At 33.9% G+C, this 21734-nt stretch overlaps 1 protein-coding gene across 4 annotated transcripts in view; it reads left to right on the top strand.

The window, feature by feature from the left end:
- The window catches only part of GKAP1 (G kinase anchoring protein 1), a 48236-nt gene that overhangs the window by 5149 nt on the left and 21353 nt on the right, over window positions 1-21734 (top strand). For all 4 annotated transcript variants that reach the window (XM_087822724.1, XM_087822726.1, XM_087822723.1 and 1 more), the window contains exons 3-7: window positions 3806-4058; window positions 6869-7012; window positions 13219-13296; window positions 16566-16689; window positions 19195-19217. In XM_087822724.1, the coding sequence (XP_087678850.1) occupies window positions 3849-4058; window positions 6869-7012; window positions 13219-13296; window positions 16566-16689; window positions 19195-19217 (579 nt within the window). In that variant the 5' untranslated portion in view covers window positions 3806-3848. The remainder of the gene's footprint in view (window positions 1-3805; window positions 4059-6868; window positions 7013-13218; window positions 13297-16565; window positions 16690-19194; window positions 19218-21734) is intronic.

Genomic DNA, 21734 nt, shown 5'->3' with positions numbered 1-21734 from the left:
GTAAGAATACCAGTAGATGTTTATATTTGAGTGCTTCTGCTGTACTGGCTTCTGTTCTATTAATGTACATAAAGTACATTAACTTATTTAATCTTAAAAACTCCATGAACTGGGCACTTTTGTCCTACTTTCACAGATGAGGACACACAGATCAAGTAGGTGGTTTAGGGGCTTACAGTAAGCAGCAAGTTGGGTTTGCCTAGGTTTCTGCTGTTTGACTTCAGCGCAGGTGTCCCATTGTCCCCAGACTGAGAGGAGATCTACAGTGTCTATATAGAACAGGGCGAGGGAAAATGTGTTACCTTTTTTTATAGTATATGATTAGGATAGGTAAAAACAAAATATATTAGGAAAGTAAATGTTGAATTTATTAAAAACTTCAGGATCATATCGGAGTTTTCAATGAGGAAATTATACTTAGTTAGGATATGTTCCTTGATTTTAAAAGGAGGTAGGGAGGGGGGGAGAGAGAGAGAGAAAGAAAGAGAGAGAAACACCAATGTGAGAGAGAGAAACATCAATCAGTTGCCTCCCGTATGGGCCCTGACTGAGAATCAAACCCACAACCTAGGTATGTGCCCTGACTGGAAATCTAACCTACAACCTTCTTGGTGTACGGAACAATGCTCCAACCAACTGAGCCACCTGGCTGGAGCCCTGGTCCAGACTTTTAAGTGATGTTTTCTTCAAATTGAGTTTCCATTGAAATTTTGTTTGAATGAGTAGGTAACAAAAACAAATCATTTTTGTAGTATGATCATTCAGTAGTTTATAACAATTGAAATTATTTTTAAAGAATCTAAGATCTTTTCTTATCAAAATTTAATAATATAAAATTTCTTGTGATACAGTGAAAGTTTAAGTTCAGTTGCACGTTTGTTTCATTAAAAAGGCATGTTACTGGCAAGTGGAGGGAAATGTCTGCTATTTGTGAATGTAGAGATTTCAGGCTATTGCTTGGAACCTTGCTCATTAAGAGACTTTGTGCTTCCGTACTCCTGATGTCAGTTGCTGCTCCCTATACTGTATGCCTTGTGTTTTGGGCATCTAGAATACAAAGTCTTACAATAGTTCCATTAACCTGTCTACCGTAATGGGCAGCAGTGCATTCGGCAGCTGTCTGATGTAATTTCCAGGGGCTTGAGCACTTCCCTTGACACAGTTGAGAAATAAGTACAGAGCAGCACGTGCACCAGTTGTCCTCTGGGGAGAATCAAATAGGGCTGCTTGCATCTGGTGGTCACTGGCCTAGAGTGTCTGCATTCTCCAGGGTTTTTTTGGTGGCCCCAAGGACAAAGGGTAACTATCTGAGGGTACACTGGTAAGGAAGCTCTGCTCTATGCCACAGAAAGAAAATGCCTATGAGCTTTGGAGAGATGTTTTAGAACAGACATCTGTGAACATTTAACTAATTCAGAGCAATCCAAATATGAAATCACAGTTTTTTTATATAAGTCTTAGAATGGAAAAGATATTTATTTGTGCAAGATACCAGTCATGATAAGGCTAGGTATATTGCAAGAGCAACCTGAAGATCTCAGATGTTTAAAGAAATAAAGTTGCTTTCTTGCTCAAGCTACATACAAGGTGAGGCAAAAGTAGGTTTACAGTTCGTATGGAAAATAATACAATAATTAATAAATAATAATAGAGTAAACTCTGTTCACACACAGTTGTAAACCTACTTTTACCCCACCCTGTATCCATCACAGGTTAGTAAGGAGACTTTGTTCATTGTGGTTTCATGCTCCATCAGACCTGGCTGATTGATGGAGACACTGTCTCAGCATATGTTTCCACAGTCACAGAAGCAGGGAAAAGAGAACGTGGTGGACCATGTTCTGGCTTTTAAAGCTTTTTAAAGCTTATATTTCACTAGCCAAAGTCATTCACATGGTCATGCCTGCATTCAGTAGGAGAATGATAAATAATTCTCCTTTAGGGAGGGACAGTGAATATTTGTGAACTGCTGCCACATGCAATTTATAGTCCCCACAGTTAAAATTAAATATAATAATAGTTGAACAACTTTGTTGGATTATTGTATCTAAAGTGTTCAAAGCAACTAAAACTTGTAGGATTTTAGCATGGCATGTTGAAGTTGAAGCAGAATTAATGTTTTTTATAATATTTTTGAGTCTGGAACTTGTTTCATTTTGTAATATTTTCCCCTTTAATAGCTTACACCTCATTTCCCATGCTTGCAGGAAAGATTTAAGCCTAAAAATATGTCATAATTTATCAGTGTGACACCATCTCTGTATGTTGTGGTATTTTATCTTGATTTGCATATTTCTGAGCATAGGAGCAATAGGTCTTAAGATGGTATTAAAATAAAAATACTTTGATTTAATAACTGCTAGGCGGCATCTTCAAGTTTCAGCTCTTGTTTGACTTTCATTGTTCAACAAAAAAATTGAAAGATTTCAAATAATATTCTGGATTCTTTGGTTAAGATGGAAGATTGAACACATGCTTCTCATTTTTGTTCCCTCCTGAAAACATACAAACTGTAGTGTGCTTTTAACTTTCAAAATGGACCTTAATTATTCCCTCCTCTTAGTATTCACACTTTTGCATAGTTCCCTCCCACACTGAAGAGGGTGGACCCGTGTAAACAGTGGAATATTGTAGAAATGACAGTAGCTTTTTCAGATATCAGCACTGTAACTTGAGACATACATGATAAAACTAAAGAAAAACAAAAGAATAATTAAAAAATCAGGTTAATAATTATCTCTGGACGGGGAGTGGTGACATGCTGCTGGGGAGAGGCACAGGGTGGGTTAATGTTCTGTTAATCTTAAAAGTGCTGGGTACTTGGAGTGCAGTTATTTTTTTAAAACTTAATATTTTATTCAGTTGTGTACCTGATACTTCAGAATAAAAACAAACAAATTTCTACATCTTATAATTTCTTAAGAAAATCTGTTTTCCTTTTAAATTGAAAGAGTATTTAGACTTCTAAGTAGTTACAAAGCTTCTTTCTTTGAATTTGCAGAGTAGGGTTCAGCATTTCTAGGTTCAGGTCCTGACTTTCCCATTAACTTGTGTAATGGCCTTAGGCAAGTCACTTAACCAGTCTAAGCACCAGTTGCCTCATCTGTAAAGCTAAAATGTTTGGGTTAGAAATTACTAGAGGACTTTCAATATCCTGTCTATGTTCTTAAAAAACTGAAAATACACTAAACGAAACCACTCCTGCCCACGCTGGAATGGTAGGATGCACTGAGGCTAGTGAACTAAAAGATAATGTGGAGGGAGATTTTGAAACATTTGAGGGAATTTAAGTTCTCTATTTTGTTCTCAATTCTGTGACTTAGTGTAACAGTCTCTAGGTTCAAACTTAAGGCAGCATTTTGTATATAACACTGTTCTTCCTTTCCTACTCCTTATTTTTCCTGTTTTGGAAGTTGGGGATAAACATACTTTTCTGATGTAAACCATATTGATTTAGGATGTTCTCCATAAATATGTATATATTTTAGCAGTATATTTAAAAGAAAGGAAAACCATGAATTTTTGAAAACTGTATATGGAAAAATGAATCCATTGTATTGGTGATAGTCTTGCAGTAGTCTGTGAAATCTCAATATATCATTATTCTATTTTCTATTATACAATTTTATGTTGTTTTTAAGTTAAAAAGTATGTTATTGCCCATAGGATTGTGGATATGAATCCAAATATACTGTCTGTCCGGAGAAGTGTATGTATATATAATAATTTATTATTATTACTCTGGAACCTTGAACAAATTTTACAGCGTATCTTTACTCACCTGCCTCCTTTTCTCCCTCCACAGGAATTATTCTTGACAGAAGTATTTTTAAAGAAAAATATTTACAATGGCCTCAGCAGTTCTTAGTTCTGTTCCCACTACTGCGTCTCGTTTTGCCCTTTTGCAAGTGGATAGCGGCAGTGGCTCTGATTCTGAACCTGGAAAAGGCAAAGGTCGGAATACTGGAAAGTCTCAAACAAGCAAATCAACTACAAATGAGAAAAAGAGAGAGAAAAGAAGAAAAAAGAAGGAACAGCAACAGAGTGAAGCAAATGAGGTAACAGTTACAATTATCTGTGTTTGCTTTCCCAGTAGACTGTAAGTAAGCATTATGAGGACAGGTACTATCTTACTGACCCATGTATCCATAGTACTTGGTTCATAGGTACTTGGTAAATATGACTTGAATGAATGTATATAAATTTGTATGTATTTAAAGTCAGTATAATGAACATTTTTTGTTTTTTAATTTAATTTTTCCCATCACCATTTATCCCCCCATACCCTCTTCCACCTCCACCCCTGCCATGCAATCACCACACTATTATCCATGTCCATGAGTTTGAGTTCTTTCTTTTTTTTTCTTTTTTGCTCAATCCCTTCACCTCCCCTGCCTTTCCTCATCCCCCAGAGTTGTCAGCCTGCTCTGTATAAGTCTGTCTCTACTTTGCTTGTTTGTTCAGTTTAATGTAATGAAAAAATTTTAAATGCCTTTATGGAAGCTTACGTGCTCTTTCCAAAAGGTAAGGAAGTCTTAAGAGGAAACAAAGGCCATTTGTAAATATAACTAGAGCTATAACCAACAGATACGTAAATACACATATATCTATATTCATATTTTACTTAAACAAAAATGGGGTTATATAAGACTTTTATCCTGGCTATTTATTCTAATTAGCCATGAGCAGTTTTCCATATGAATAAATAAAGTTCTATATTATTTTAAATGACTCCACATTATTTAATTATATGGCTATATCATACTTTATTTAATTGAACCCTTGTGATAGACATTTAGGTTGTTTCCCATTTTTTTTCTTACTATTATAGCAGTAATCCTAAGACTAGCCTGAACATACATTTTTATGCATTTGATGATCATCTTTCTTTTACAAGGCAGGCCCCTCTCCCCTAGACATTTCCATCCTGAGTTACATGACCAACATTTAATGTGCCCATTTGTTTTTAAAAGAAATGCTGAAAAACAACTCCATGTTGGTCTTTACAAAAAAATATTTTTATTGTTGAGAGTATTATAGATGGCCCCCCCTTTTTTCTCCCTCTTGTCCGCCACCACCTGGTTTCCGTCCAGCCTCAGGCCTTCATCATCCTATTGTCTGTGTTCATGGGCAGTGCATATATGCATATAAGTTCTTTGGTTAATCTCTTCCGTACAACCCCTCCCCTCTTCCCTCTGAGCTTTGTCAGTCTCTTCCATTTTTCCATGCCCGTGGTTCTAATTTATTCATCAGTTTATTGTGTGTTTATCTTTTAATAGAAGGAGCAGTCAGTTATATAAGGACCTTTTTCAATATCATTTAATGAGAGAAGTAGTAAAAGTGTCCTCCCCAATATTTATTTTATAATGTCCCAAGACTTAGGAAACAAGTCTTTTCAGTTTGTTTCTATTACATTTTTATCACTATTGCTTTCTATGTATCTCTTTAAAATGCTGCCACACAGAGAATAACTTCAAAAGAAAATATATTTTCCCTACCATATATCCTTTCAGAAGTCCAGTCTTTCAGAACTTTTGATTGCCTACCACTTTCATTTTGGAATTGATGATGTGGGGGAACAGAAAATAGGGTAATAATGTAGTTTACATTAGAGAATAAGAAAACGTGTAACTGAGAATGAGCCTGAGGATCCTTTCTTTCCAATTCCTTGGCTGTGGTTCTATCAGTCTTTACTTTCTGTAAAGTAAAGCAACAGTCTACTCGCTAGTGCTTCATCTCCAGTAGCATCTCCTCCTCTATGTCTTTTCCACAGGAAAAAACGGCGAAAGAGATGTTTGTATCTCATCACTGCCTTTTGCAGAACCATATATTGAGTATTAGTTAAAATTGTTGATTCTCAATTTAAAGCCTTTTTATTAGTTTCCCTAAGGCTGTCATAACAAAGTACTACAAACTAGGTGGCTTAAAACAACAGAAATTTATTCTCCAATGGTTCTACAGGTTGGAAGTCCAAACCAAGGTGTCAACAAGGGCTGTGTTCTCTCTCAGACTCAAAGTAGAATCCTGTCTTTCCTCTTCCAATCTTGTGGTGGCCATCAATCCTTGGCTTCCAGCTGCATCACTCCCAATTTTTGCCTCTTGTTACTTGCTTGGCATTCTCTTTGTGTATGTTTGTCTTCACCTCTTCTTATAAGGATACCAGTCATATTGGATCTGGGTCTACCCTAATTCAGTATGACTCATCTTAACTTGATTACAGCTGCAAAGACCTATTTACAAATAAAGTCACTTTCATAGACACCGAGGGTTAGGGCTACACCATATTTTTTGGGGAGATATATAATTCAATCCATAACACCCTCTCAATATTTTTCTCTCTTGTTTCATTTTCTGTGTCTCTGATTATTCTTGTTGCTGGGAAGTGGCTTGGCCAGTAGAGTTTTAATTCATTATGTTACTTTGAGGACTAGCCCTTGTATTTTTTAGGACTAGCAAAGTAGTTGCTTGAATTGCATAAGCTATCTTTTCTCACTATTTAAACTTTTAAATTTGTAAGCTATTAAACTTTAATCTTTTTTGAATCTTATTGTTTTGTATTTTAAAAGCACACGTAATCTAATGTTCTACTCCTATAAACTTCTTCCCTTAGTAAAGCAGAATTTTTAAAATGATGGTATAATAGAATACAATCCATTTTTACCTATTAATCATTTTATCTAGAAATCCACCAAGCATTCTCTCAAATGCTTGCAAAATTAGTATTCTACGAAGATTATAAAAAATGGAAATAGCGTTTGGAATGGTGTTTAGAAGTGTAAAATTACTGTTGATTTCTTAACTTCCAAAAAATCATTAGTATCTCAGGATTGGTAAACTGAATTTAATATATTCTTTGTTTGTTTCATAGCTCAGGAATCTTGCTTTTAAGAAAATTCCCCAGAAATCCTCCCATGCCACTTGTAACACTCAACATGAGCTTTCTTTACCAAACCCAGTACAGAAGGATTCACGAGAAGAAAATTGGCAAGAGTGGAGACAAAGAGATGAGCAGGTACAGATAAGTAAATGAAATGATATTGCTTTGACTTTCAATGAATGTATTCATTTTAAAGATGGCAGTTCATCTGAGTCTGTGACACCACTGTTCTGAGGAGCTTTTTGTATTGGATTAATTCACATGTTTGCTGCTTTCAGTAAGAATCCCTAGACCCTTCAGTAGGCAGGCTGACGCTCTAACCACTTAGCCAAACAGGCTAGGGCCCATTCTGAGTTTTAAATCATTTGAAGAAAAAAAATACATGGCCCACATAGCAAAACTTATAAAGCAAAGGAAATTGCAAGGAAGCCTTCGAAATAAGGCTAAAAAAGGATATATAAAAGGGTAATAGGCAAACACTGTGTTTTATAAATAAATATAAATAATTGGAATTTCTCATGAAAAGACAAAAACCAATTGGGACAAACTGTCTGAACCACAGTTTGATCTTAATTCTAATATTTTCCATAACATTAAAAATTGTGATATATTGCCCCTAAAAGTATTTGTTCAGGCTATTCAGGATACCGTATATTTTGTTGAGGTATGCTACCAAAGCTGCTAGAAATTATAAAGATGATCTTTACTGCATTATTTGTCCCTTAAAGAAATATATTTTTTTTAATCTCATTTTCCATTTCATAAACTTGTATCTATCCAGCATACTTCAGTGTGGAAAGATAGTTGTTGTTTTTTGAAAGATAGTTTTATATTCCCTCTTTGCCGAGATGTATACATCAAAAGTAGGTATATATTTCACACTTGAAATGGGTGAATTTTATGTGATAAGAAATATATAAAATATGTGAATTATATCTCAGTAAAGCTTAGTGTTTAAAAAAAGATGAATAGGCCATGGCTTTGATTTGATGGCATTCATAATTTTTACTGTTTCTTTTAATATTGAATCAAGGTCAAGATAACATATTGTTCACTAACACCTATTCCCTAGGAATAAGTCTCTGTATAGATGTTGCTCAGGCATAACCTCTTTTATTCATAATACATTGATATTACTGAGTCCAGTGTTCTTTTTTTAAGTCTCCATCATAGCTCACAAATAATTAACTTAATAGAAAAATCTCTTCTCATGGGTTTTCAGTGATAAATAGTTTAGATCAAATTTTATTTTATATTTCCTCCTCTTATTGTATTGATTCAAACTCCACACATCACTGGTTTTGTCTAGCTCTAAAGTGAAGCATCTGCTAGCTTGTGCACAATACTAATTGTTCTTTCACATTGTTTTCCAATCCATCTGATACTAGTGTTTTGCCAATAGCTTGTTCTGTTTTATGTTTGTGAGTGTGATATTTTTCATTAATATTAAGTCTTTTGGTATAATGAATCTCTTGGCAATAGTTTGACCTGCCCTTGGTTTCCCTATAGGAAGTGCAAATTCAAATAAATCTGTGATTTTTGGCTCTTTCTTTAGCAACAATATTCATTACTTTTGTTCTGGAAAGCAACTATTTGAAGCTTGTTCTGGAGAGACTCCTGCAGGTCATTGTGCTTTGAAAGTGAAACAAAAACTATGTCTTCAGGCCACAGTCTTGCCCATGTTTCATAGCTAGGAAAAAATGGATTGATAATTCAGTAAATCAAAATTCCAGATATCCTCTATCTTAATTTTTTATTTATAATTTTCTTTTCAGCTGCTTATAAGATATCGCTGTTATGACACATACAGGTTTACATTCAGTATTCACTGTATTAGTCCTTATTTATGTTGTTTTTATAAGTTGCATCTTTTCATTACTATGTTTAGTCCTTCAGTGAATCATTGAAGTGTTTATTACTTGGAGATATAATCAAGCATACAACAATAATGCAGACTTAATAAATGCAAACAGCACTCAAAGACGTGAAGATTCATTAGCTGAGATGAACTGAACCTTATAACTAGTGCGAACACACAGATAACAGTTTTTGTAGAACATTGACAACCTTTAAAATCATAATGTTCAATAAGACTATGAGATTTCGGGGGAAATACTTCTGTTTTCCAAATTAGTGAAAGATATATGGTCCACACTTTGAAAATCATTGAGTTAGAGTACCACAAGGCAATATAGCTATTGTGGTTAAACAGTTGGCTGCAGGTGTTAGATGTCTTCAGAATGATGTTTTGTGTTGGTTTACAATAACCCTGTCCCATGATGTCTATGAGAAATGAAGAGTAACTCTTCATTTGGAAATTGTTTTGCTTGGATTTAAAATGGGTGAGATTGTTATGTTACTTAGGCTTACAAATTAATTTTTTAAAATCTAGTTCCAAAATGTTTATTGTCCTTCCTATTTTTCATTGGTCCTTCATACTTTTTAACTGATCATAAACCCTTGAACTATAGATTTCTTTCAATAGAAAGAAAAAATGTTTTACTACTAGATGGGGAGTAGGAGGCAATGAAGGAAGCCAAGAGGAAGGGGCATCTTGGGCACATGCATTCTTTTCAATCCTGTGGGCATTTTAGTACCTACTATTCCCTTTTTCTTCTTTTCCTGCTCCTCCCTTAAGTTTAAACATAATGAGTAGGAATTCTCAATTTGCAAACTTAAATATAAGACACTTTTTAAAACTCTTGGTTTTATTTGCATTTTCTTGCCTGGTGCCTCCCAGCCCTTTCCCCCTCCCCCCCTCCAGTTCTACCTAGACATGTACTGGTTAATTAGATTAACACCTATATTTACAACAGTCTTACGGTAATTATTTAATTAAGATATGTTTAGGGAATTTGGAATCATGTTTTTTTTTTTCTTTCCTAATGATTTAATCTTGTGTTACCATTCTGCCTGTTAACTAGGATCAGAAAGATTATGTTTGATTCATTCTTTTTTCATACTTAATATTAATCAGTTCCAAAACTTGGTTATTTTTTTCTAAGATACAGCCATTTTTATTTTCTGCACCGCTGTGTTCTGGTCCAGTTTCCTATATGCTGAGATTACAGTGGTTTGGCCAGGCGCATTGATTCAAAATTCTCATTCTTCTAATATTCAGTTTATTTCTTTAAAATTACTTCTATTAGCATTTCTCTTTCATCTGCCTCAAATCCCTAATTTTTAGGGAGATCCTGGAACCTAATTCAACCCTATCTAAGCTATTTTCTACTGTTCTCCAACATAGAGGAGGGGAATTTTAATCTAATATGTGTAACTAGTGCCATGCAGGTACTGTCCTAGGTACTGTACATATATTATAGCTGTAAACCTTTAAAACTACCTTGCAAGGTTGATACTATATATATGTATGATGGAACTGAGATTCACAATTTATAGAACAAATTATCCACCTGTGTGATCTCCCAAAGTCTGTGTTTTTTCCACCTTTCTTGTATAGAATTCACCTTTTGTCAGGTATCTTTTTCCTTGGTATCCCATAGTAAAGGGTGTGGCAAAAGTAGGTTTACAGTTGTGAGTACGCAGAAGAGTTTATTCCCGTTTTATTATTTATTAATTATTATATTATTTTCCATACAAACTGCTATAAACCTTCTTTTGCCCCACCCTGTATCTCTGTCTTTAGTATTATACCTTTGTTCACATGGCTATTTCCTCCAAAAATTCCTTTATTCCTTTTCTACCTGCTACATTTGGAATCAGATACTAGAAAGAGCCATATTTTTTCACTTTAATAGTTCCATTTAGCCCTGGCTGGTGTGGCTCCGTGGTTAGAGCGTCACTTGTGCACCAAAGGGTTGCAGGTTTGATTCCTGAATCTGGGGTATGTGCAACCAATCGATGTGTCTCACTCATATCTACGTTTCTCTTTCTCTCTCCCTCTCTCCCCCTCCCTTGCACTCTCTAAAAATCAGTAGAAAAAATATCCTCAGGCGAGGATAATAATAATAATAATAATAATAATAATAATAATATAAAAATTCCATTCACTTTTTGTCATGCTATTTGAATTAGCTCTCACAACAGCTAAGTTCTGTGAGTTAATACGAAAAAGAATAATGACATCTTGCAAGTCTCCCTGCTTTCTAAGCTATTCCCCTGTTCACTAACTTATTTTTGGATTATCAGTCGTAATATGTGACATATTGGAAATAATCTTAAATGCCCTTTCCATAAGTGTAAAATGTCTTTAATATGGATTAAAAGCTTAGTGGTAAATTAAACTAGTTTTGTTCAGAATAAATTTAAGTAGTTTTGCTACTTTTCCTACATTGGGATGATAACTGTGCTTTAATTATAGTGAAATATTTTTATTAAGTTTGCTTTCAGTTTAGGTAGAGAAATACCAACTTTTTTGTGTGTAACACATGAATCCAGTTTTTTGCGTATAACTATATTGTTTTTGAATATCTATTTATATAATTATCTAAAAGGTGAATATATTACTTTTTCCTGATTATTACTAATTTGGATTGATGAATTACTTGATTCTTTTCAGTTACTCCGTAGAAAAAAGTATATGAAATTTACTCTGGGCTTAGCCGGATTTTCTTGTGCTATTTACCCTTAATTCTAATTGTATTTTCTGTGAGTTAATTTTTTTGTGATAAACCTAATCATTTTTCCTCTTTTTGTTGTCTTAGTATAGAATTAGATGAGATGCTTTCAAAGGAAATATTGGTTAACATTTTTCCAGTTATCAAGGTATCAGTGTGAAACAGATCATACTCTTTTTAGGAGTTGGTTTCTATTTTAGCTTAGTTTTTTATTATTATTTAGCAACAGAAACAATTCTGGTTAACTTTGGCAAAAATAATTTGTCAAATGGATTCTGAGTGACTCACAGATTTGAATTAAGAACTAAACAACTAGGCGTTAAGAAAGATGGAAACTAAGCAATTCTGGGGTGCATAGGCACATGAACTAATAGAACTAGTACACTCACTTTTAGAGGGCTGTTATCAAATGAATGAATCCTACTTGCTTTGTGTTCTCAAAATTTAATTCCTAGGAGACCAAAAAAGAGTTGGATCCCTTGCTCCCACCCTGTTGTTGATAATGGTAGTTTGGATGTCTGTGTGGATATGGTGGTGGGTGGTATACAGATTTATGAGATTGGCTGTTCTGCTAAAATCATGACATTGAAATGAAGTATAGTTACTCAGAGGAATAAAGGAAGGGATTCTGGATAGAAAAAAACAAGAGGTTCATTATATTTATGCTTTTATTATCCAGGATGCATAGGTTGATAATTACATGCACACAAATTCAGGATGTTTACTTTTATCATATTGCAACTATACTATATTCAGCTGCAGATATACCTTATCCTCAGTGCTAGACTACCCAAAGTCCCATCCAGCTACTGTAGCAATTCTGTTTGGCAATTCGGAAAGTTAATTCTTGGAGAGTTATTTGGTTAGAGGGTGGTGGAAGCTAGATTGTAAGATGTTAAGGTGAGATTTTGTGGTGGGAAAGTGGAACCAAAAGATATAGATTACAGAAAATTATTTTAGTTACAGCATTAGGTGACTTTAAAGGTAGGGCAATCATATAAAAGGAATAAAAGGTAGCAGTAAAAGGATGCACTATAATCACTCCATAACCTCAGGCATGTGACAGGGCATTTGGTCACCTTGTTTAAAGGTTCTGTACCTGAGGGATTAGTTTGTGTTAAGGAAATGGTATGTTTTATAATGCTCATTATTTTTTAGTATTCTTATAATTTTGAATAATAATCACTATTATATTTTTGGTGTCCTAAACTGAATATTGCCTTTGACATCCATGACAGTGTCAAATTCTTCATAAGATTGTGTGTTTTTTTATCCTGAGGATATGTTAATTGATTTTAGAGAGAGAGGAAGAGAGAGAGAGAAAGATCATCGATATGAGAGAAGAACATCGATTGGTTGCCTCTTGTATTTGCGTTGGCCAGGGATCGAACCCACAACCTACAACCTAGGTACGTGCCCTGACTGGGAATCGAACCTGCAACTTTTTTGTTGGTGTATGGGACAAGGCTTTAACCAACTGAGCCACTCAGCCACAGTGTAAGATTTTTGTTTTTATTAAAGTGAAAGAATTATGTGATATACAATGAATTGTTGACAATGAAAGGGGAAATGGAAATCTCAAAATTGGAAGTTTTTGCTTTGGTATCTTCTATAAAATGCCTTACTTTGGCATGGATAGATAACTTTGGAGAACCCAGATTGTTTTTTAATGTATATTTTTCTTTTCCTGTATATATTGTTATGATTATTTTGCTAGTGTGGTATAATGCTATCATTTATTTCTTGTGAAACATTTTTTTTTAGCTGACATCTGAAATGTTTGAAGCAGATCTTGAGAAGGCATTGTTGCTAAGTAAATTAGAATATGAAGAACACAAAAAGGTATTTACACATTTATTCATTTAGCTATATTAGGTTTAAGTGGTTCAAAGTTAGGACCAATCTTCCTGAATTTTGTATTAAAGTTCTCTTTAAAGTTTGTTGTAACAAAATATTATCATTCAGTTTTAATTTTTTAATTTTTAAAAAATAAATGACATAAAACCTTTTTTAAAAAAAATTGATTTTAGAAAGGGGAAGGGAGAGAGAGAGAGGCATCGATGGAAGAAACATTGATCGGTTGCCTCTCTTACACACCCAGCCGGGGATCGAATCCCCATCCTGGGTATGTGCCCTGACTGGGAATCAAAACCACCACCTTTTGATGGACAGGACTACGCTCCAACCAACTGAGCCACACTGGCCGGGTTACACGCAGTTTTTATAATGAGATTCTTTCTCAGGTTTTGAGAGACCACAGAAACATGTGGACTAAACTTTGATGATTTGGAATGTTCATTTTAAAAAGTTCCAACATGAAGGGAAGAGAGGAAATTAAATGAACAGCAAATGATTTATTTTAACTTATTTAAATGAACATAGAAAATTAGATTAAAAAATGTAAGGTAAGTATGAGTACAGGGGCATCCATTAAGAGACCCTCTGCTGAAGATACACTGCAATTAACTAAAGTAAATAGGAGGCCATTTCTGTTAATTTGGCCTTGTGAACTCAGCATTTGTCACTAAGCTGTGATGTTGGGTCGAGTACTGAAATGCGTTCTACAGCTTACAACTGTAGGAACATTTAAGTAAAAAAGTAGTGATGGTTTCTGGTTTCTATTTAAATTGAGCATTTTTATTATCTTCATGTTATTTAACTTTAGTTCTTCACATGTATTGGGATTTTTTTGATCTATAACATTTATTCAACTTGTGATTACTCAGTAGTTGATCATCAATGACCTTTGGTCATGCTTAAGGGCCTTTAGACTATGTCATTGTATGCTAGCTTCTTCATTCAAGATGAAGGGATGAGAATAATTAAAATTCACAGTAGATGATTTTGCAGTGTATTCATAGCTAAAGGGAAGAGGAAGAAAGCCAATGAAGTGGACTTTGGGACCCTATATGTGTTAGTTTCTTTTTCCATATCTCTCTATTGTTATCCTGAAAAATCAAGAGTAACTGTAATCCTGTTGTTACTTGTCCATTTAGACATAAACCTGGCAATTACAAAAATGGATAGAGATAGCTTCACTATGACTTAAGTCATTTAATGGACTTTCAGGTTACACTGGAAAAGTCCTCCTGACTTGTTCAATTTGAAGAGAAAATTTATCAAATTGAAATTATTATAAAGTAATGTGTTAGATATATGTCCAGATTCTAAAGCTAAAATGATTAGCTGTATCTTTAGAGGAGTAGAGTAGATGATATTGATAAAATATCTTGTTTCCAGTCAGTTTTCTTGGCACATAGGCTAGTACCCGAGAGCTTTGGTTTTATCAGACAATAATGACTCTCAGAGAATGGAGGAATTCCTTTTGTGCATGATGGCTAATTTGATGTGATTACATTGATGTAGTCATTGAGGTTTGTTTGTTGTTGTTTTTTAAATATATATTGATTTCAGAGAGAGGAGGGCGGGGAGAGAGAGAGATAGAAACATCAATGATGAGAGAGTCATCATTGATCGGCTGCCTACTGCACACCCCCAACTGAGGATCGAGCCTGCAACCCAGGCATGTGCCCTGACCGGGAATTGAACCTCGATCTCCAGGATCCTAGGTTGATGCTCAACCACTGAGCCACACCCGGCTGGGCAGCTGTTGAGTTTTAAGTCAGGTTATTTCAATTTAAAAACGATAGCTTAAGGATTTTTATAATAACTAAGGTTTGGGGTGGCATTTTTTATTCTGTTCTATCACTTACCAAACATTTTTTTGAATAGCCAAAATGTGCTAGGCACATAATACAAAGATGAAGACATAGTCTTATCCTTTGGGTTTAGTGGAGGAAGACATACATATATTTATGGTGTATAGTATTGGGAAATGTATGTTCTCAGTACAGTGGGAATTCAGAAAGCTACAAGAATTTTCTGTGCCTTTGATGGGGATGGACTTTAGGAAAGGATTCTTAAAAGAGGGTCTTACTATATGTATTAGAAATTCACAGGTAGGTTAAGAGGAAGGTCAGCATTCTCAGGGGAGGAGTGGCAAGCATATAAGATATGTACGTATGAAAGAGTGTAGAATATTTGAAAAACTAATTTTGGGACCTGGAGTTGCTAGAGATACTGTCAGAAGAATAAGGTATAAAGAACCTTGGTACCAGACTAAGGAGATTAGGTTTTATGCATGTGCAGAGAGCTATTGAATATTTTAAACTTTTAGATTGATTCTGGGGTTTTTATTTTAGAAAATCATACTGTAGCAGTGTAGAAGATGGATTGAAGGGATAAAATTAGAGGGTGTTACAGTGTCAAGCAGAAGAAGATGGGGAAATATTACAGGGTATGAAGAAAAGAGATTTAAGAGAGGTTTAGGAGATAAACTCAACAAGATGTACTTACTAATTTGGATATAAAGTGTGTAGAAAGAGTAGGCAAGGATGACTCTGAGGTTTCTTGCCTAGACAGTTGTGTAGATGATGGTGTCATTAAACAGAGTACTTAGAGGATCAGTCCTTACTAGAGAATTGGAGATGCTTAATGAACATCCCAGTTGAGTTGTCTATACATACAGAAATTATCATAACTTTGAGTTTGAAGAACAGTGCGTATAAAGCATAAGAATGGGTTAGAATGGAATAATAGTGAATAGCAGCTACATTTTTAAGAGCAGAGTTTGGAAAAGAGAAGCCAGTGAAAGGAGACTCAAGAGTAGTCAGAAATGTACTGAGAAAACCAAGAAATGCTTGAAAAATAATGTCCTTTGGGTTTGGTATTTAAAAGGAAGTTGACCTTAATTTTAGTGTCAAAGAACAGCAAAAGCGAAATTTCAAGGGTTGGGTGGTGGGAGAAGTGAGAAAGCAAACTGACGGTGGATTATTGTTTTAAGTTTGGTCCAGAAGTGAAGAAGAGGGTGGCAAGTAGGAGGGGTTAATAGACCAAGGTGTAGCTTTTTGTTTTTATTTCAATGCTTAAGATGCAAAAGATTGAGTATATAAATCAACAGGTATCTTTTTATACAAGTTGGCTAGCCTAAGTTTTTATGTTTTATTTGTCTTTTATCTTTAAAAAGAAAACTTTAATAAACATATTACCTGTTGATGAGTTAATTTTACTAGTGTAAACTAAGCTTAATGGTTGCCAATAATTCTTTTCAGGAGTTTGAAAATAACGAAAATGCTTCAACTCAGTCAAAGGTTATGAATAAAAAAGATAAAAGAAAGAATCATCAGGGAAAAGACAAACCTCTCACAGTATCACTAAAAGATTTTCATTCTGAAGGTAATATATATATAAAATCTATATGTAGAGTAACTGTTCTAAATCTTTGTATCCTTGAGTTGTAAGTACCTTTCTAATTTTTAAAATAAGTAAAAGTTGTTTTGTTAATCTGTTACTTAGAATGTAGAATGTAAACCTCTTTGGAAATAAACCATTTAGGGGTTAAAATAATTTAAAATCAATCACTAAAATGCCATAAAACTAGAATTTATTATTTTGTATTTCTGAACTTGTCCCTTTTCTAAAACTTACTGAAAATAAAAATTGACATTCGTAGTTTTTAAATCATCATGAAACATATTATTGTCCTTATATATAAAGTGATTTGGCTTAAACTAGATCAGGAATAGTATCTTCAAGTTTCATACATTATTGGTCAACCTCCTCAAATTATCTGGAACTACATCTTATAAAATTAAAATACAAAGTTTTAGAATGAGACTTATTACCGGAAAACTCTTTATAATATCATTTTGTAATTTTTTTTATCAAAAAGTGAAAACAGAAGAAAATTATACCATCCACTAAATTTAAAAAAAAAAAGTCTTTATTGATTTCAGAGAGAGGAAGCGGGGGGGAGAGAGAGAGAGAGAAATATCAATGATGAGAGAGTAGTTGATCAGCTGCCTCCTCCTGCACATCCCCTACTGGGGACTGAGCCCACAACCCGGGCATGTGCTCTGACTGGGAGTTGAACCTTGATCTTCTGGATCATAGGTCGATGCTCAACTGCTGAGCTATGCCGGCTGGGCTTTCCACTAAATTTTTGAAGACAGACCACAAAGCACTTTATTTTGATGTTGGAAATGGTGAATCTTCGATCTGTACTGTATTACATAGTAGCCACTATTCATGTGTGGCAACTTAAATATAAATTAGTTAAAATGAACTAAAATAAAAAATTCCTTAGTTGCATTAGCCACATTTCAAATTCTCAGTAGCCCATGTGACTAGTAGCTTCCATATCAGACAGCAGTCAGAAAGTTTTTTGAACAGCACTGTGCTTATACCAAACAGAATAGTTGCTAACCAAGTGGACAGCTGTTTGTTCATTGAGCAGCATATTTGATTCATTAGAATTTAGCTTTAATACATTGGTTATTTGTTCCGTGAGGATTAGCAATACCATAGCAGTAATAAAAAACCCAAACCAAAATATACCACGCTACTGTGCTATTTTCAGAAATAAGCCTATCTGTGAAAGTAGAAATAAATTTAGAGGATTATATTGCTTTCCTTTAAGGAACAGGAAAGTTCCTTTGTTTTGGGGTTAAAAGAACCTGTATGTTAAAATAAAATTTCCAGTTTTAGTAAGAAAGATTTTGTATAAAAAATAGTTCCTTAAAAACTAAGCAGAAACATGGAAAGAATGTTTTTTAAAACTCCTTAATTTATTTTCCATATGTTTGATTTATTAAGTGTTATATAATTTTATTAGATGGATTGAGAAAGACATCAGTATGATACTGTTAAAGGGGAAACTTTACAACTATTATAAGACACAATTAACACACTCTTCCTCAGGTTCTGGCATCACATTGTGTGCTAAGTAGAACATGCTAGTAGAATGTGTAACCTACCAGAATTTGGTAGTTAGATCTGAAACTTGTGATTTTGACATTTACTATTTTTATGGGCTCTATTTGATTAACTAATGCTTTAGAGAACTGGTTCAGCTTTTACATTCTCAGTTATAGGAAAGCTATTCTATTCAGTTATATTAGTCCTTGAGAATGGAGAATTTCTGCTGTCCACAAGAAACCTTATTAAGTTAGATATTCTGATTATTTTCAATGTAAATAAGAACACTTTTTCCCTATTTGTACTTTAGTTTCAGCCTTCTGTCTGTGTGGATTCCCTTATGTCTGCCTTTTCCTCATTCTGTAATCCTTTTTCACAAATGCTATGTTGTTATTAAGTCCATTTGTTTAATATAGATATATTTGTTTTGCCTTTTTTGTATTCATTCTATACATATACATTAATTTTTAGAATTTTTACAGTATATCACTCTGATGTGTTTCTTAAAATAAAAAAAATAGCTAATAGTTTTAAAGGACACAAATTACTATTCAACTTTTTATCTTATTCCACAAAGGCAGTAATCTGTATAGTTTTTGCAGTCACAGTATCCTGTGATTTGATTTTAGACATATTTGTACCCCTTCAAGTTCTCTCCTTTCAAAAGTACTATGTGAAATGAAAAACTTAAATGATGTGGAATTCAAATGTTTAAAGTTTAATAATATCCTTGTTATGGGTAGCATTTACTGAGATATAAGACCTAGTCCCTAAGCTGAACAAATTAATAGTTATATACTGAATTTTAACATCTTATCCTTAGAAAAGTAAATCTGATGAATCGTAGGCAACTCCCAAACGACTTCCGAAACTCATCGTTTTGAAATTCTTTTCAGTTACTTTGTTTAAATATTTTCTTACATATTAAAATATTTTTATATGTTAATTTCCTTCAATGAAATGTCACTTTTTTTTTTTTTACAGATCACATTAGTAAAAAGACAGAGGTAAGTGTTTTAACCATCTTTATTTTAGAAAATGCTTGATGATTTTAAGAATAATACTTCAGTGTTTAGCAGTAAGTCTTTTTTGAGTCGTAGCCATTTAAGAAACAACCCATAGGTTTTTCATGATGTAAACTTAATTATGTTTCTGGCAATTATAAGGATATAAAATTATTGTGGTAGAGTAAATATGTGATTATTTGTATGAAATATATCATTTGGCTTTAGCATCCTAATTTGTGTGTGCCTGTGAGCCAAAAGATTACATGTAAGTTAAAATTTTAGAGAAACAGTCTGTATTTTAATCTTTATTAAAAACATCCTGAAACACCATGTCTCTAGATATTTTGGAATTAAAGAAATTGTGAGGTGTAAACTGTAATTATATAGTTTATATCCATAAATAAGCTTAACCTGATCATATACTTTTCTTACCATTCACCATTAGAGGGTAGTGTAGCTATACTTTTTTTTTTTTTAAGACTCCATAAAGCCTCTACAAACCCTTTAGAATTGGGAAATAAGACTACTATAAAGTATGTTTTAATATTGAGGGTGGTACTAAAATTGTTGAGTTCTTTTGACTTCTTTAGGTAATAATTTGAAAGTTTTTTTCGTATATTATGTATGTATCTTGTCAATAATTACATTAATTGATTTTTTTCAAATGGCCAGATACATATCCCTTAGTTTCACTTCAGAATATTTATATGGTTTTTGATATTTTTTTGTGGTTTCATGCATTTGCTTGACAAGTCAGGGAAATTAAATTCATGTATATGAAAATAACATCTAAATAATTCTGTGACTATATTAATAATACAGTCTTAATTCACAACAAACACAGAATTGATTTATTGGTAAGACAGATTCTGGAAATTCTTTTGAAGTTATTTACAAACCACTGTCACCATTTCTTAAATAAAATTAAATGACCACAAATATAGACTTTAATTTTATGTTTGAAAGTGAAAACATATACTTTTGGATTGATTCCAGTTTTTAATCCATTGATTTAAATGATTGTTAGCTTTATGTGAATGAGCAATCAGATACAAATGGTACACCTTATTCTTAAGAAACTGCCCCCAACTGTTAGTGGAGGGAAAAATAATTTATTTATAAACTGTTCCATGCTTGCTTTTTCTTCTTTCCTGATTTGAAAGAAAAAAAAAAAAGGCAGATTGACCAGGATCTCATCTGTTTAATATATGTACTTAATCTGAGTTGTATTTATAAGCACAGGTTTGTGACATAGCATATATTTTGTCTTTAATTATAATTTTATTTTCTTATATTTTTGAGAATGAGAAAAACTTTTATTTTTTTAAAAAGTATGTCTTTATTGGTTTCAGAGAGAGGAAAGGAGAGGGAGAGAGAGAGATAGAAACATTAATGATGAGAGAGTCATTGATTGGCTGCCTCCTGCATACCCCTGACTGGGGATCGAGCCCACAACCCCGGGCATGTACCCTGACCAGGAATTGAACCACGATCGCCTGGATCCTAGGTTGACTCTCAACCGCTGAGCCATCCCTGGCCAGGCAAAAAGTTTTATTTTAAACTCAGCAAGTCCTAGCACCTTCACGTTGAGCAGTTCTTCCTTTTGCTTTTCTCCTCTTTTTTAAAAATTAAATTTATTGAGGTGACATTGGTTAATAGTTTCATATAGGTTTCAAGTGTACATTTCTATGATATGTGATCTGTATATTTCATTGTGTACCCACCACCCAAATTCAAACCACCTTCTGTCACCATATATTGGTCCCCCTTAATCCCCCTACCGCCATCTCCTTCTCTCTGGTAACCACCATACTGTTCATGAGTTTCAGTTTTCTATCTCACATATGAGTGAAATCATATGGTCTTTAGCTTTTTCTAACTGACTTATTTCACTTACCATAAAATTCTCAAGGTCCATCCATGTTGTCGCAAATGGCAATATTTCATCTTTTCTTATGGCTGAGTAGTGTTTTATTATATGTATGTACCACATCTTCTTTATCCAATCCTCTGTTGAAGGATATTTTGGTTCTCTCCATGTCTTGGCCACCATGAATAATGCTACAATGAACATAGGAGTGTATATATCTTTATGAAAATTTTTTTTCAAGTTTTTCAGGTAGATACCCAGAAGAGGGATTGCTGGGTCATATGGTAACTCTATTCTTAATTTTTTGAGGAACCACCAGACTGTTTTCTATAGTGGCTGTACCAGTCAGTCTACATTCCTACCAGAAGTGAATAAGGGTTCTCTTTTCTCCACAGCCTCCCAAACACTCGCTATTACTTGTCTTGTTGATAATACTCATTCTAACAGGTGTGAGGTGGTATCTCATTGTAGTTTTGATTTGCATTTTCCTAATAGCTATTGAAGTTGAACATCTTTTCATATATCTGTTGATTGTATGTCTTGTTGGGAGAGGTGTCTGTTCAGGTCCTCTGCCCATTTAAAAAAAATTATTTTGTTGACAATATTACAGATGTCCCCCATTTCCCCTGCCTTTGCCTCCCTCCACC

This window comes from Miniopterus natalensis, chromosome 12 (assembly GCF_054644295.1).
Source record: "Miniopterus natalensis isolate mMinNat1 chromosome 12, mMinNat1.hap1, whole genome shotgun sequence".
Taxonomy (NCBI): Eukaryota; Metazoa; Chordata; class Mammalia; order Chiroptera; family Miniopteridae; genus Miniopterus; species Miniopterus natalensis.
This window is presented reverse-complemented; position numbering and strand designations above follow the sequence as displayed.